The sequence below is a fragment of the Akebia trifoliata genome, chromosome 3 (assembly GCF_017979445.1).
Source record: "Akebia trifoliata isolate Shusen 1 chromosome 3, ASM1797944v1, whole genome shotgun sequence".
NCBI classification, from domain to species: domain Eukaryota; kingdom Viridiplantae; phylum Streptophyta; class Magnoliopsida; order Ranunculales; family Lardizabalaceae; genus Akebia; species Akebia trifoliata.
The window spans coordinates 95208-111166 of NC_141377.1; the positions used below are offsets into that span (position 1 = coordinate 95208).

At 38.4% G+C, this 15959-nt stretch overlaps 1 protein-coding gene across 2 annotated transcripts; it reads left to right on the forward strand.

Annotated features, from left to right (window-relative positions):
• The first annotated feature begins 349 nt into the window (after positions 1–349).
• ATSRL1 (PRP38 family protein) lies at positions 350–14845 on the forward strand. 2 transcript variants are annotated; one of them, XM_086432948.1, is made up of 5 exons: positions 350–568; positions 792–1146; positions 3986–4066; positions 4702–4773; positions 13796–14845. In XM_086432948.1, exons 2-5 carry the CDS (start codon positions 859–861, stop codon positions 14558–14560), a joined length of 1206 nt encoding a protein of 401 aa, XP_086289074.1. In that variant the 5' UTR covers positions 350–568; positions 792–858; the 3' UTR covers positions 14561–14845. The 2 variants fall into 2 exon arrangements, with proteins under 2 accessions (XP_086289074.1, XP_086289073.1); XM_086432947.1 differs by having other exon boundaries at positions 796–1146.
• Positions 14846–15959: the final 1114 nt, after the last annotated feature.

Consider the following 15959-nt stretch of genomic DNA (forward strand, 5'->3'; position numbering starts at 1 on the left):
ACTATTAACCTCTAAGGTAAACTTATTTTAGCCGGCAATGTGTTACAAAAACACTTAATTTTTCTAACAAAAAATATTTTTTCTTCTTTAAAAATCCAAAAAATAATCTTTGACATTTGAAAGTCAAAGAATATAGAATCTTAAGCTCAAAGAAGAGGGTATAAAAGTTTACCCAAAGGCCGAAGATGACTGGTTTGGGGGGACCCAGCAAGAGTTTGAAGACGAGGACATTTTAGGTCATTTATTACAGTCTACCAGACAAGACCTAGTCAATTTCAAAATGATTGGTTCTAAAGTGGAGAAAGGATAGGTGGGTGTTAAATAGAAATTGGGTTTGGCGTCTGCCCTAATAAAATCTTTTGAGCTTTTCCGTTGAGTTGTTTGGAAGGCATATAGAGATTAAAGAACATTTTCGAAACTGGACGGGAAATATCTCTCATTCTTTAGGGCGAAAGTCATCCATTACAATTAGTAGCAGATCTGAATAGTGACGCCAAGAGTAATCTTAAACCCTATTTCAATTTACTTGGAATTTGGATCTCAATTCGATACGTCTCTTCTCTCTTAGGTACTCTTTTTACTCTATTTACGCTTTTGTTTAGTTTTTTGTGGTTCCAATCCAGGGTTTCGGAATATTTGTAATTTTTCTTGTAACATGAGCATGACATGAATTTTTTTGAGTTAATTTTATAATTCATTCATTGCTTAGATTTCTAGGGTTTAGAAAAGCATTTCTTGAATTTTTTTTTTTTTTTGACTCTCATCTGATATCACTTTATGTCTTGTTATATGTAGTGTAGCCAGCTCTCCATTATTTGGCAATTTTATATTAGGGAGAGAGAGAAAGTGAAAGGGGTTATGGAGATTCAGACATCTGGAAAACCTATTGATTCATTACTAGAGAAGGTTCTATGCATGAACATCCTTTCATCTGATTACTTTAAAGAGCTGTACAGATTGAAGACTTACCATGAAGTAATAGATGAGATCTACAATCAAGTAGATCATGTGGAGCCGTGGATGACAGGAAACTGTAGAGGTCCTTCTACATCGTTTTGTCTCCTCTACAAATTCTTTACTATGAAGCTCACCGTCAAACAAATGCATGGTTTGTTGAAGCATTCCGATTCTCCTTATATTAGAGCTGTAAGTCTAACGAATTTAAATTATATTATATGCCTATCCAATATTTGTTCCTTTTTTTGATAAAAAGAAGTTGTTATTTTTGTGTTTTGGATGATAAGAGACTTAAATCACAAACCTTGTTTCTGCCTAAAATTTTAACATCTAAAAAATAATTATCCATCCGTTTTAGGGGCAACATTCCACACACCTCAATTATGAAACCTAGGTTTATCTCACACACACACAAAAAAAAGTTGCGCATTTAATGGGGACATCAAATTTTAAAGAGTAGATTTTAGTTTTTATCTAGATTTTAGTTTTAGGTCTTTATTTTCATATTTTTTGGGCTTATTTTGATGTTTTATATAATATTTATGGGTAGTTTAGTAACTTTACTTTGTCTTTTATTTAAGTTTATTAGGGTTTGAAAATTAGGAGAGAGAAAGTTATGAAAATTAGATAATTTTTGTAATTAGTAGTTTAAGCCTTTTCTTTTTAGGGTTTAGAGAACATTATAAGCACTTTTTTCTTGCTGTAATTTTCTTCAATGAGTGAGGAATGCAATAAACAATTATAAAAGTTTATGTTTTCTTTTGAATGTTGGTGCAGTCAATGTGATTGATGCCATAGAAATTATTGGGGTGATTCCAAGGTAGATATCAATGTTTATTTTTTGTTTTTTGTTTAATCTTTTTCTTATCTTCAATCTTCTTTTGTTTATTTGTAAGAGATTAAAAAACCATTGAGAACCCTTTGATCCTTTCAAGAATCAAATCCATAAACTTTGTTTTCTTGATTTTTCAAGAAATCTTGAATTTTTTTATTCTTGAAATCTTGAATTCTTGAATTCTTGAATCCATCAAGAATCATATTCTTGATTTTCTTATAATCCTTTGTCCTGAAATTCTTGATTCTTGGATTCTTGAAGTCTTGGATTCTTGAAACTCCTTTCTGGATTCTTGAATCCATTAGTCTCCTAAACCAAATCTACCCTATACCTAAATACCCTAAATCTCTTATTTTTCCTAGATCAAATTTCATTTTTCAAATCTCTTCTATTGTCACCCAAAGACCCTATACCCTTGACCCGATCCCCAACCAAATTTCTTATCTCCCCTCACCATCCTGCATCAGCGTTATAAGAATGAATACCCAAAGTTCAACAAACTAGGTGTGCTATCCAAGGTTGTGAGATTAAGTCTCCCCACCCACGACTTCATTTGATACACATGTTTGTGGCGGTAGGACATATACATAGGGATTAGTCCCACTCTAAAAGGGGGTGGGGACACCCTGTCACAAAGAAAAAAGTAAAATTGGTGTAGTTAATTCATGAGCATAAAATTCATATTGAGAAGATGAAGAATATGAAGCTTAACTGATAGAGTCATGGAAAAGGTCACTATCTTTAAGACAATTCATGAATTTGTGTAGAGGAAAAAAAAGAACAATTGAGCTGACCAATAATACCTTTTTATTTCCCCCCATAAATAAAATCAAATTACAATGACAGCAATTCTAAACTAGCGGCACAGTCGTTGTCTAGGAAACATTTATAGTAGACATTGTGTAACAGAGCTTATACTCTGATAGAATAAATAATATAATAGGGCTTGAACTTTAATGGAAGGAACCTTGTAACAAAAGACTTGATTACTAAACAAAAGAGAAGAATAGAGACTATCACACAAAGGATCACTTTAGCAGAACATAAGAGAAGCTCTATTTATAGTGTGACATGTTTTTAAGTCCCAGTTTCTTGTCTCGTCTCAGACAAATCAATCAGGTTTGAATGAATCCCAGCCACATCCTGATTCATTGCAAATTCTCTTCTCTCATTTGGTCCAATCTTTGACCTTTTAAAGATCTTTTGGGTAATCCTAAGATTGACATTGTTCCTTTTCAATTGTTGGGATTCATCTCTGTTTGTGGGGAGAAAGAAAATCCTTTGGAGGCTTCTTCCTTTAGCTACTACTTGGGGGTTATGATTGGAAAGGAACATGAGGGTCTTTAAAGATGTGGAATCATCTTCTTAAGAGACTATGCTATATATCCTTGTGTTATTGTTCTTTTGGTCACAAAATTGGACAAGTCATCTTGAAAGGGGTTGAACTTTTTTTTTGAAAGGGGTTACTTATGTGGTAGAAAACTAGATTTCTTGTGAAGGTCAATAGTCTTCTAAAGCTTTGATGAATGAATGCAGGCAAAAGAGGTCTATTTGTCAAATTTCACTGGGAATTTTTTACTTCAACATCCAATTGGGAAGTTGTTAGATATGTCAGGAAGCTCCTTAATAGATATGCAACTATCTCGCTACTTTTCGATAGATTGTGATGTTTTAGATGTTAATATAGATATATTTGAAGTTTTTGTTTGTATAGAAGTGACAAAAATTTGGGGTATTTTATGTATTGGTAGAAAAATAGTTATGTTATTTGAGGAATAGTTAGGATTGGTGTCTTCGATCTTAATTTGGATTTAGAATTTTTTTTTTCTTTGTAAATAGTTGATGTTTTAATAGCTTTTGAAGCTTTGCTAACATTGGTGTTCCTTAGGGTTTAGTTGTAAAGAGATTTTGGTGGGTTCTCTCTTGATTCACAACCTTGGAAGACTACTTTCAATCTTCTTGCAGGTTTTTTCGATTTGTTCAAAACCAACACACATGCTTGCAAATGAAAACAATCTTCATAAAATATTAAAGATTTGATGGACCTAGTATATTATGACGAGTTCCTTACTCGCAAGCACAACTAATAGTTGCTCTATGCTTATTGCACCTTTGTATGAATATTTGTTTAGGCCACTGCTGTTTTTAACTTTAGATGTGCATATTAGTGATACCAAGAAAGGGTTTTTGCAGATTGGATTTCTCTACCTGAGGTATGTTGCAGATCCAAAAACTTTATGGGGGTGGTTTGAGCCTTATGTCAAAGATGAAGAGGTACTCATTTACTCATGTTGATTTTCTTCTTTTATTGATATCTGGTCTTTATATAATGTTCATTTCCAATTTTCCCTCGAAGCTCTAAATTATGTTTTCATTTTTTGACAATGTCATCTCCAATTCAATGTACTTCAGTTACGAATAGGATCCGACTTACCCATTTCTTGCAGGACTTATGGTATCTTCTTATTTGTAGATTCCAAATAGGATATCTTACATATCCAAAATATGGTATCTTTAGTTATCGATCAATACTACATAACATGCTAATAGAATACACCAAAATACCTCTCCATATGTGTCTCGCCTTTAATTTCCCCTAAACCAGTGCTGGTTAATGTTGCTTGTGTATTCTTCGAAATTAACAATGGTTTATTGGCAGGTAATGTACCTTATCTAGTGATAGATATTGAATTCTCATGTTAGAGGTACAATAAGGGTGCAAAACATAGTGATACACATTGTGGTACATATCGGCTTGTCAGGTTACTTATACGTATCACTGTACCAATATTTTGAACCATGGATTTAACTAATGAAGTGTCAACCCAATCATATCACAAGAAAAGTTAAATGTCGTGGTTTGTGTGTTGATTCATTGAGGTTTTTATGACTTCTGCGATTTTGTTCAGGAATTCTCTCCGGGTTCAAATGGTCAAATGACAACAATGGGCGTTTATGTACGTGATTTGCTTCTCGGGCAGGTCAGTTGCTATCAACTTCTAGCATGCTTTATTCTGTGGAGAAAATTGATTGCCCACAACTTCTGCACTTCTTCCAAATCTGTTTGTGCTAAAATTTTAATTTGATCATGATCAATTGTTGCTACAATTTGCTATCTTAAATGGTTTGACTGATCACCTTATTAACTGTTCATTGGGTGGTCAAGGTTTATTGCTTTTGGTGACATTTTTTTGATAGGTGAAGATGTTTTATTAAAGAGAGAAAAAAAGAGGGGGGGGGGGGGGGGGGGGGCAGGGAGATCACCCTGAGGGCAAAGAGGGGGGGGGGGGGGGTAGGGAGATCACCCTGAGGGCAAAGATACGATAAACAAATGACCAAAAACCACCACAAACAGCCTACTTCTCTCTAAGATTACATATCCTTTCCCATCTAACAAGGAAGTCTTCAAAGAAGATACTCCTAAAAACTTTGAAAGGTTTACACTGATAAAGCCAAATAAGACAGCACAATTTCTTGCACAGGGTGGTCCTTTCCTTAAAAGATGTGTCCATTCCGCTCCTTCCAAATGTTCCAACAAACAACATATAAAAGCAAACTCCAAAGCATATGCTAGGTATCCAAAAAGGAGTGACCCCAAAACAGCCAACACTCAAAAAGCTCTCACACTATAAGAGGAAAACAACCTCCACCCCCAAAGAGGCACAAGAAGTATGTTCAAATCTGGTGAGTAAAGTTGCTTTGTAAGAGGACATGGTCAGTCGACTCTCCCCAGTTTCTGCAAAGGCAACAAAAGTTGGGAGATACAAAGCACCTCCTAATCAATTGATCTATGGTCAGAATCTTGCCCAGCGTAGGTAACCAAAAACAAAAAAACAACACCATCGAGGGAACTTTTTTACTACAGATGAACGAATGAGAGAAATTACCATCATGATTCAACAAACCGGCAAAATATAATGATCTCACTGTGAATTTCCCATCACTTATGCCTTCCCAAGTTCTCTTATCTTTTACATCTGTATTTATCTGCAGTCTTAAAATATAAGGTCAGCCTCTCCAAGCAGGCCATCTCCCAATCATTAAAACTTCTTTTGAAACCATAGTCTCAAGCTAGCTCACTTCCCTCCCTGCGCTTAAAGGTTTCAATGGAAAGACCTTGTTTCAAAGACATCTGAAACAAATCAGGAGATTGTTCCTGTAACGAGCACTTATCTCACCAAAGATCTTCCCAAAACCGAATCATGTCGCCCTTTCCAATGGAAAATCTCCATCAAAATACAATGTGGCTCACTATATTGAACCCATTGACTGAATATTGGGCATCATCTCATGGAGAATTTACACTCCAAAAATCAACATTTAGAAATCATCAACCAGTCTAATTTTAGTTGTGAAGGTCTACCAAGGGTAAGTCCAAAATCCACAAGGTTAATGGAACCAAAATACGTGAACCATCACATTAGGGAGAAAAAGCCTCTTGACTATGAGATTTGCAAGTCTCTTAATATGTTTTGATCGTGTGATGATCAGTGATAGATGAATAGAGCCCCCGTGCTCCTAATGTAGAGCTGGAACTACTACTACCCCGCATGGAACAAAGATGTTTATCAATCAAGAAGGTGGGATTACGAAGATCAAAGATGGGTGGAATTTTTTGGTAGAAGCCAAGAGGTTTTCAGTGAGAAAGATCTGGAAAAAAGGGAAGGAATGTATCTCTATGGGGGAAATCAGTAAGAGAGGGTCTTGCTCTTTAGAATTTATTAGAGAGGAATTGCGTTGGTTACAAGAATTTATGAGATTAGCTTTGAATCTACCTCTTGAGAAATCATTGTGGAAGATGTCAAAGTCAGAGCTTGGGATCAGAATGGTAGAAAGGGGTTCCAACATAAATGGATGCTTCATTCGGATTCTTAATGTTCGAGATGGAAAGGGGTTGCCTACTCTCTTTGTCCCAAGAGAGAAGCTGAAACAAGGTTGGCAAAAGCTTTAGAGATTAGAAGTTGGAGCTAGTAGGGTGGTGGCACCCCTGCCCACTTAGGGCAAAAGTAGGGTTGTTTCAACATGGAAAGTAGTGGGTGTTAAAGAGGTGTTGGCAACGCGACTAGAATCAGAGGTGGTAGAGGAGACAATATTAGTACAAGCAAACAAAGAGGTGATAATTTCAGAACAAGGGAGCATAGTGGGAGAAAATTTAGGTATCATAGTAGAGATACACAAAGTAGGCATGGAGATGAGCAATCCTAAGAAGGCTGGTGGGGTGGTAAATTTAAAGGAGAACATAAAGCTTATTCAGGAAGTTGATAATACAGTTGTTCTCAGAGAACGGGGCTTTGGAGTCTGGAAATGGGCAATAATCTACGAAGATTCCGATGTTCCTTGTTGGGAGAATGTTAGGATAGCTCTCAAAACTGTCTGATTCAGAGGGGTGCCTGATCGAGATGAACCCAAAGAAAGGGGGTTTTCTAGCCAAATTGAAAGATTCAGATTTTCTTGTGTGCTCTCGAATCTATATTGGTAGGTTTAGTTGGAATTTCATTTTGTAACTGGTACATGAAGTGCAATGCAATGTCAGATCTCTGGTTTGAAGGTGAATCTTGGGTGGAATTGTGGGGTCTACCCATGTCTCTTTGGAGTTATGATGCATTGGAAGGCATTGGCTAGGCACTGGGGTGTTAGTGGAAGTAGATGAAGTGATAGGTAATCTGGATTAGCTCAAGGTGGCAAAAATCAAAGTTTCGGCTAATGGCGTTTCGATCCCTCGCATGATTCAGGTTCAGTATGGGCGGTTTAGTTATAAAGTTATTGTTCGAATAACAAACTTGGAAAACAGGATGAATGGTCTTCATGCAAGGGTGGATGATCCTCAAGGAACTTTGCTTTCTAATACAGATTATAGCTGGGAGGCGGTAGCAAAGGCAGGTTCAGGTGTAAAGGTGTTGGAGAAGATGAAGCCTAGTGGTATCATCTTGGGCTTGGGTGTATCAAAAATCAAGAGTAATCATGAGATGGTTAATAAACCCAGTAATCAAGAGTTAATTCAAAATTTAAAAAAATGTAATAAGGGCGGCAGAATAAAAACACGTGGAGCTTTGGTTTATAAATTGGGTACAAGGGTGGGTTTCAGTGCACTGTAGCCTAGGTTTGGTGAAGTTAGTAACAAGAAGATGGCTAATGATGGTGCCTAGAGGCAACAAATGGCACAATCCTGGCTTGGAGGGATAAATAAGGCAAAGTCTTCTATAGGTCACTCACCACAGGATAGTGGCTTGTCATTAAAGAATAAATGTTCTGTTGGGTTGGATTCACGTGGGAGGCATTTAAATAATAGCATCTCGGGTAGGACACGGGGTCAAGGAAGTAGACTAAGAAGAGATCGTTGGGCTTATTGTTTGAACAGGCCTAATTTCCCCTTCAGAGAAGACCATTGGGCCAAGGCCTTTGTTTTTAAAAGGAGGACCTAGATTGGGTGTGCTTCATGTAATCCTTTGTGGGTTGGGTTAGCAACACGAGTGGGCCTGGGTAAACATAATCAAGTCTGGGTTAGTAAAGCAACCAGTGGTAGAGGTGGGCTTCAAGGGCCTAGGATGAACTTAAAGATAGGGCCAAAGAAGTCCAGGAATAAGTTTTTTAGTGAGACTCTGTTGGAGGCAGATCAGAACAGCAAGTTATCAATTGGAGACGATTTCAGGGCAGAGGGAGGATTGCTACAGGAGACTGAAATATTCTTGGAAAGCTTCGAGAAGTTGGCCATAAGCAATATAGTCCACAAGAGGCGTTTCGAGCGATACGATCTAAGGAGGGCAGGAGTGCTTCCGGTTCTTGTCGAAGTCATTCGAAGTAGGTTTGTTATCTTGGAAAAGAATCCCTCCAGTATTCTGTCTCACAACTCTTGTATGTTGGTTTTGGGGGTGAAGGGTCATGTATTTTCCAATTTCTAATCAACAGTTTGGTTTTTGCTTTTTCCAAAATTTACTTGCTTTCCATTTTATCAGTCCTTCTTCCTTTTTGGTCAGCCTCCTTTTTCTTTAGTGTTGTAATTTCTCCTTTCTATAGAGATTGTTGGGTGTGGTCCTCTTGTGTTTTAAATGATTACAGGTTGAGTTCGGAAACTTCGTTAGCCCATACCCTCTTATTAGCCCCTGTAGTGATTCAAATCAGTATGAAATCGAGGGAAGAGGTTTGTCCCGCAACCCCTGACGAGCTCAATCATTTAGCCCTGGCAAAGATGTGATGGTTCAGGGAGATAGCCCTAGGTTTATGGAGATTGAGGGGAGTGGAGTTTTGCAAATCTGCGTAGATCCATTAGAGTGTCGGGATCATACAAAGTTGGAAGATGAACTGTGGTGGTTGGATTTGGAAAGAGAGATGCTCGTTTGGTTGGTGATGCAAGTGACAAACGTTGCAATGAAATGCGGGATTTGTAAACCCGAAAATTAGGATCTGTCCTCATGGATTCTTAAGGTTACATTTGGGAAGGAAGAGTTAGATTTTCCTATAACTCTGAATAATAATCAGTTTGGTCGGGGCACGACTTTTGTGTTGAAGGAGAGGAAAGATTTGATTGAGAATTTGGCGTTGGTAGGAGTCTCTAATAACAAAGGAAAAAGATTGGCCAAGGAGGTGGAAAGTTTAGTAAGAGATATTGGCAAGCACCCCCCAAAGGACTCTAGCTCAAGAAGGAAGATTAAGGAATCAATGCGTTGTGATTAATGTTGAAAATTCTTTCTTGGAACATTAGAGGTTTGGGGGGCAAGAGGAAGAGGCCGTCAATCAAAACAATTCTAAGGCTAAAGTTGAAAGAGTGTAACAATACAATGATTAAGAAGATATGGGCGGAGAGGGTTGGATGGTGTTGCTTACCATCGTTAGGGGCTTCGGGTGGAATCATAATTATGTGGTACGATAGTAAAATAAGTGATGAGAATTTGGTGGGTTTTTTTGGTTTCGATTTTTTGCACTTGTGTGGTGAGTAACTTCAATTGAGTGTTTACAGGAGTGTATGGCCCAACAAAATCGAGTGAAAGTAATCAGTTTTGGGAGGAGTTGGATGATGTGAGGGGCTATTGGGATAAACCGTGGTGTTTAGGGGGAGATTTTAATGTTGTAAGGTTTGCGCAAGAAAAATTGGGGGGAGGTTCAATTTCGAAGAGCGTGAGGGATTTTGGGGCATTCATGAATTGGTTCTCCTTGGAAGATTTGCCTTTAATAGGTAGATCTTTCATGTGGCTTAATAATCAAGGGACCCTTAGAATGTCAAGACTTGATAGGTTCCTTGTGTCAAGTGTTTGGGCAGATCATTTCGGGCTTTTATCTCAATTTGGTACACCAACCTAGTTTCAGGTCACATACCAATCTTGCTGGAAGCAGGTGTAAGAAGGTCCATGCCACATCCCTTTAGATTTGAAAATATGGGGCTTCTTCAAAAGGACTTTTGTCAAGGGGTAGACGAATGGTGGAAAGAACTTGTTTTTGAGGGAAACCCGGGGCTCATTTTTAGGAAAAAATTGAAGGCTCTCAAAGAGAAAATCACAGTGTGGAATGTGGAGGGTCTTTGGGAGAGTAGAGGTCAAGAAAAAGGAAATACTAGAGGAGATAGATATTCTTGATAAGAAGGAAGAAACACAAACTCTCAATTTGGAAGAAAAGGTGTGGAGAATTAATCGTAGAGCAGAGTTTCAAAAGGTTGCCTTGATGGAAAAAGTGTGTTGGAAGCAAAATTCAAGATTAAAATGGTTAAAAGAGGGGGACAACAACACAAAGTTCTTCCATAAGGTGGGTAGTGTGAGGAATAAGGCTAATCTTTTAAGAAGGTTGGAAGTCAACGGGGAAAGTTTTAAAGGGGAGGAGTTGATTAGAACGAAGGTAGTGGACTTTTACAAAGATTTGTATAAGGAAAGACATGTTTGTCAGCCTAGATTGGATCTCTTGGAGTTTGGTGTGTTATCTTCAGCACAAAGGGAGTGGTTAGGGAGGCCTTTTGATGTGTTTAAAGCGGTGGCTTATATGAAAGGTGATAAGGCTCCGGGCCCCGATGGGTTCACAATGGCTTTTTTTAAAAGTTGTTGGAGCACAATTTGTGAAGATTTGATGAGAGTAGTGGTGGATCTTCAAGAAAGACTTTCTAGATTATGGTCTTAATAATTCCTTTCTAGCATTGATTCCAAAGTACCCAGGGGCAATGGATGTGGTTGACTTTAGACCAATCAGTTTGGTGGGTTCCACCTACAAAATCTTATCCAAAATATTAGCAGTTAGATTGAAAGAAGTTTTACTAGGGTTAAAATGTCTTGAACAAGGGGTTTTCATCTTAGGAAGACAAATACTTGATGGTGTTCTGATCGCAAATGAATGCATAGTCTCACGAATTAAGGAACTCACTCTGGGGTGGTTGTGCAAAATTGATATTCAAAAAGCTTATGACCACGTTAATTGGAAATTTCCGAGATGCATGATGGGGCGGATGGGATTCCAGGGTAGGTGGGTTAAATGGATAGTGAAATGTGAATCCTCTGCCTTCTTTTCGGTCCTTATCAACGGAAGCCTAGCGGGTCATTTCAATAATTCAAGGGGTTTGAGACAAGGGGATCCGTTGTTTCCGTTCCTTTTCATGCTAATGGCAGAAGCTTTAGGTAGGATGGTCAAGAGAGCTATAGAAGTATGGGTGAGATGGGAGGTTTTCAGATGGAAGGTGGGGGTGAACATCTATCGATACTTCAGTTTGCAGACAACGTTCTCATATTCCTTGAGGCTTTCTTAGATCAAGTTAGATTCTTGAGGGGGCTCCTTTGTTGTTTCCAAGCAATCTCAAGCTTGAGGATAAAGTTAGGAAAATCGAAGTTGTTCGCAGTTGGTCAAGTTTCGGAAGTTCGTAGTTGGGTGGCTATGTTTGGGTGCTCTCAAGGTGCCTTTCCTTCCGTGTACCTAGGATTGCCTTTAGGGGCAAGTTTTAGGTGCAAAGAGATTTGGGAACCTATTGCGGAAAAGATGGGGAAGAGATTGAGTTTGTGGAAAGCTAGGTACCTATCGAATAGGGCAAAGTCACATTGATCAATAGTACCCTTTCCAGTATACTTGTTTACCAGTTATCATTGTTTCCCATTTCCAAGAGCGTCGAAATAAGATTGGAAAGAATGGTTAGGGATTTCTTGTGGAATGATAGGGAAGGGAAAAGAAAGTTTCATATAGTTAAGTGGAAGGTGATTTGTGTGCCAAAGAAAAATGGCGGGCTAGGCATAAAAGGTTTTAAGTTGACGAATGTGGCACTTTTAGGGAAATGGTTATGGAGATTTGGGGTAGAAAGTTCAAGCCTTTGGAGGATGGTGATTAAGGTAAAATATGGGGAAAAGATCTTTGGCTGGGAGAGTAAAGAGGTGAAGTCATCATATGGGTGTAGTTTATGGCAGGGCAAAATGAGTGTGAATGCAAAGTTTAAGGAGCTGGTGGCTTTCAAATGTGGGATTGGGGAGAGGATTCGCTTTTGGGAGGACAGTTGGTGTAGTGGACCTCTTTTGAACTCTCAATTCCCAAGGCTTTATGCGCTATCCTTGAAAAAGGAAAATTTGATTGCTAACTTTTTGAATCACTCTGGATTAGGGACATTTTGGGATTTTGGCTTCGGAAGGGGTTTTAATGATTGGAAGATTCAAGAGTTGGCAGAATTGACTTTCAAACTTAACCAGACAATACTGGAGTTGTCAGGGCTTGATAAGAGGGTTTGGACTTACACAAAGGACAAAAACTTTACAGTAATATCATTCCGCGGTTCTCTCTTTCCCCTAGGGGTTTTTTCATTCCCAGTAGGTCCTATATGGGGTCATAAAATACCTTCGAAGGTCTAGTTTTTCATATGGTTGGCTGCGTCAGGTAAAATTCTCACTTTTGATGATCTTATGTGTAGAAGGAATGGGGAGTCCGTTTGCCACTTATTGATTTACTGTCCATTAGTTCATAGTTTGTGGGTCCATTTCTTATGTCTCTGTAATTGCTTATGGGTGTTTCCAAACTCAATGTTGTCTTTATTTCAAGTATGGAACCATAACATGTTTCAGGCAAAAAAAGGTACATTTTGTTACTCGTCCTTTCTGCGATATGCTGGGTTACGTGGAGAGAAAGGAACCATAGAATCTTCAATAAGCACATTATGGAAATCCAAGATTTGATTTTGGAGGTGTTGGGGTTCTTATTCTTATGGAGCAAATTGGATTTGGACTTTAAAGGGGTGTTTTTTGAAGAGTTTGTGTTTAAGTGGGAGTCTTAATGTTCTAATTAAGTTTGTTACTAGCTTTTAGTTGTACCAACTCTTGTATGTTGACTGGTTCTCCAATCGGTCTGTTTATCTCTTTTAATATAATTCAGTTTACTTATCAAAAAATAAAAATAAAAAAATGTGCCCCCTAAAAAAAGGTTACACGAATGTGGCATATAATTGTTGCGTTGATGTTATGTGGATTTTCAATTGCATTGAGAATTTTTTTATTTTAGAAAAATATGTTAAATCTCTTAAAAAGATTTGTTTCTTTCTCTTTCTGACCTGATATGTCATTTTGTTTTCGTGCCAAATGTCGTGACACTGAAATGTCTCATACCTAGCATGTTGTGCATGCCATGAAGTGGTGTCATGCCGGCACAACAAAATCATAGAACATTTTAAGTTTCAATAGAAGACTGATTGAGAAGTATTGTTGTTGTCTTTTTACCCATTTTTAGTAGAGTTGCATCATAACTGGTATGTAGCTAATAACAAAAAAATAACTTGTTAATTGTTATGTTTCATTTACTCATTAATGTGTTGGCATAGTCCTGTTATTGTCCATGTTCACGCTGACTCCATTATTAATCTACCTATGGCTTCATTGGGTGCTGTGCTTGATAAACATTGAAACGTGGTTTGCTCAATATAGGTTTATAGTGATTACCATTAAATGTGCTATTCTTGATTTCTGCAGCTGTTTAAAGTATTCTGATTTTATTTATTTATTTTGGATGTTTTACTATATAAACAAAGGCAGAGGACTGACTGACCCGACTGTACTTGTTTCACAGTACTACTTTGATACCCTCTTCCCCCGCACCCCTGTTCCCATTATGCGGCAGATTGTTTCCAACCTTGAAAGGTTGAAGCTTCCCACCAAACACTGTGGTGTTACTGGGGAATCCAGCCGTCATGGTTCTGATGATACTGCCCGTCGTCCACCTTCCGTCAAAGCTGCCCTTTCAGTCTCTTTCGGTCAGCGCGCTCCTCATCGTGCATCAACCAGAGACTCATCTCCAGTTAGACGTACCTTACCCCCGCTTCATGACAGAAACAATTACAATGACGTGCAAAGGTCTCCAGGTAATCATCGTAGCCGAAGCCAAGACCGTTCAGACAGAGAAAGGGATGGGGAGCGAGAAAGGGATAAAGGCAGGAGACATGGGTATGATCGTCGTGATGGTAAAGACTATAACAGATCATCCAAGTATTCCGAGAGAGAAAGCAGCAGCAAGCGGGACTATGAAAAGAGCAGCCGTGACCATAGTGGGCATAGAGAATCTCTCTCTCATGGAAGGAGAAAGAGAAGTAGGAGCAGAAGCAGAAGCAGAAGCAGGAGTCCAAGTTTGCAAGCTCGCAAAGCATACTCTGATCATCATGTAAGTCCGCTTAGGGATGGAAGCAAGGAAAGGACATCTGCATCATCCAATCTGGCCAAGTTGAGGGATCTGTATGGCGATGTGGGTGATCGGAGAGGGGACAGTGGCACAGGAAAGGGTCCCAGAGATAGCAGTAGCGAAGAGGTGATTAAACTTGGTGGTTCTACTTGGAAGTAAAAGAAGAGCTTTCTAGAGATGCTTTTTGATAGTAGAGCTGCTGCTGACCTAAAGAAATGATGATCATTAATTTCAGCTTGATGTCCCATGTCCTAGACAAAGTGTATGCACTCATGTGAGAAAGGGTAATACATTTGTTCTTAATTACACTGATGTATGAGGAGGAATATATTATACCCTCCAAAGCTTCTCCTCTAATAACCCCTTGTCATTCTTTTGTTTCTTTTCCTGTCGGTTTAAGTTTGTTTCACTTCATGAGATTATTTAAGCATGCCTCTTCAGCAATTTTGTGGGTACATCTTTATTTGAAATTGAATAGCTGGAAAGAAATCGGTTCTTCATAGATTTCTGGATCAATTTAGATTTCTCTTCTCCTAGAACTCAGATCAAGTCTGGTAAGCAAGCTCACTTTTATTAGCAGTGAGCGGCAGGTGATGGGGCTTTATTAGCAGTGAGTGGTAGCGGACTACCATGCATGCTTTTGAAACTCATCCGAGACTGAAACGTATCGACCAGCAACGAGACGGATGGACAAGTCATATTGGGCAAGATTTAAAACCCACGTTCATTGTTCTCATTGTTGAACAAGACAACTTGGTCTCATTCACGGATGAGACGAGATGTCAAAAGGAGTTTTAAAACCATGCTAACACGATCCTTTTAAAAGGAAGGTGTAGGTAACAAAGCTGTACAATTATCTAGCTCCCTATTTGTAAGGCCATATGTTATTCTCACCCCTTTTTTGGCTTACTCTACTCAAAAGATGCAAGCAGTAGATTTGAATCTTATAAAGAGCCCAACAACCCCAAGCATCCTTCTTTCATTGAAATATGCCCAACGCGTTTCCTTGGTTATTTCTGATTGTTTCAGTGTATATACAATCTCTTTCAAACACTGAACTGAAGATTCAAGGGTTAAATGCATTGCTCAGAAGAGTACCACATCTCAAACTTGGCCTGTCTTTCTGTTTATCAACCATTTTTATTTGTTTTCATTGCCAAAAAGTAGGAACTTATCCCAACTCACAAGTGGTGTCTCAATTGGATGTATGGCATTCAAAATGATTGAAGCAACTACCAAGTTTAAAACAAGATGATATAAATCATTTCCCTCTTTTTGAAGGGCCATCATTTCTGTCTTTATACCGTATAGGACAATGTATAGGTTGATTGATTTTGAAGAATTTCACAAATTCAAGATCAAGGGCTTGGTATATGAAAATGCCATTATTTTTCCTCTGAAAATTTTCTTTACCAGGTTTATATACTGCAGGAGAAATTTTTCACCAGATAAACAAATATTGCTGTCCATAGGTTCCAGGGGGCCAAAATTCGAATCTCTATTCTCCTGGTATAGCTTGGTACAACTTAGAAGACTTGTGTGCAGGCCCCAGGGGCCT